The 930-nt window shown below is 32.2% G+C and overlaps 1 protein-coding gene across 1 annotated transcript in view; it reads right to left on the minus strand.

Annotated features, from left to right (window-relative positions):
- Positions 1-930, minus strand: part of LOC119592031 (exonuclease 1-like) — a gene marked incomplete in the record, with an annotated part of 18,005 nt that overhangs the window by 11,104 nt on the left and 5,971 nt on the right. Inside the window, 1 exon segment of the mRNA XM_037940825.1 lies at positions 506-721. Coding sequence (XP_037796753.1) covers positions 506-721 — 216 coding nt within the window.

Raw genomic sequence — 930 nt, forward strand, 5'->3', positions numbered from 1 at the left:
AATAATATCAGTATTGGTAATAGCATCAATAAATATTAATTTGGCTGGGCATCTGTGTGCAACAAAATGTATAAAATAAAATTAACAATTTCTTGATTCACACATTCTACATTAATAAGAATTAAACATTAATGGATTAATAAAATGTCATTTTATTATTTCCTGAGTAAATGTGGCTATTTCTTTATTTATATTTTTGTCTCTACTATAAAGTTTATATTTGTGTTCAGATTGTAGGTGAGCTTTAAAGGTAAAATTCAAGTCACATGTAAATAATATGTGACCAAATACTAATGATAAACATTAAAAAAATATGCTTTTATTTATTACTTTCCAGGTAAATGGGAACATAAATCATGTCATACTTTCATAAAATAAACATGAAAAAATGTCATGGACCCTGAGGTTTCTTTTATTTCTTCCTAATACTACTCTAAAATCTCCAATAAAAGACAGTCAGACTGCCTGAGTATATTCTATCATAGAACATACACCTCTAACTTACATTATGTATATCTGGATTTGTGGTGATACTGAAGAACTTGCAAGCCTTGGCAAGTCCAATGCCATGCAATGAGGGGAGGTAGTCACAACCTGAGAGGATGCACATGTTGACGAACTTGTCAAAAGTGAATTTGTCTCGTGGCATGCTCATGGACACGTGCAGCTGTTCTTGCTCCACCAAGATACCTCCTCCATTACTGTCCATCTTGAACAGAATCTGGATGGGGAAATGTCTAGCTAGTGATTAAGAAAATATTTTCCTTCACTGAATTGAACAAACAACTGATGACAGTAAACAGATGTAGAAGCCTATTACCTAATCTGGCTGCAATGAAAATATAGCAACCATTCTTGTGGAACACAGAGAAAAAAGAACTACCAAAATATTAGTTGTAAAAGGAAATTCAATTCTAATATAGTGTAGGA

Source organism: Penaeus monodon, chromosome 29 (assembly GCF_015228065.2).
Source record: "Penaeus monodon isolate SGIC_2016 chromosome 29, NSTDA_Pmon_1, whole genome shotgun sequence".
NCBI lineage: Eukaryota > Metazoa > Arthropoda > Malacostraca > Decapoda > Penaeidae > Penaeus > Penaeus monodon.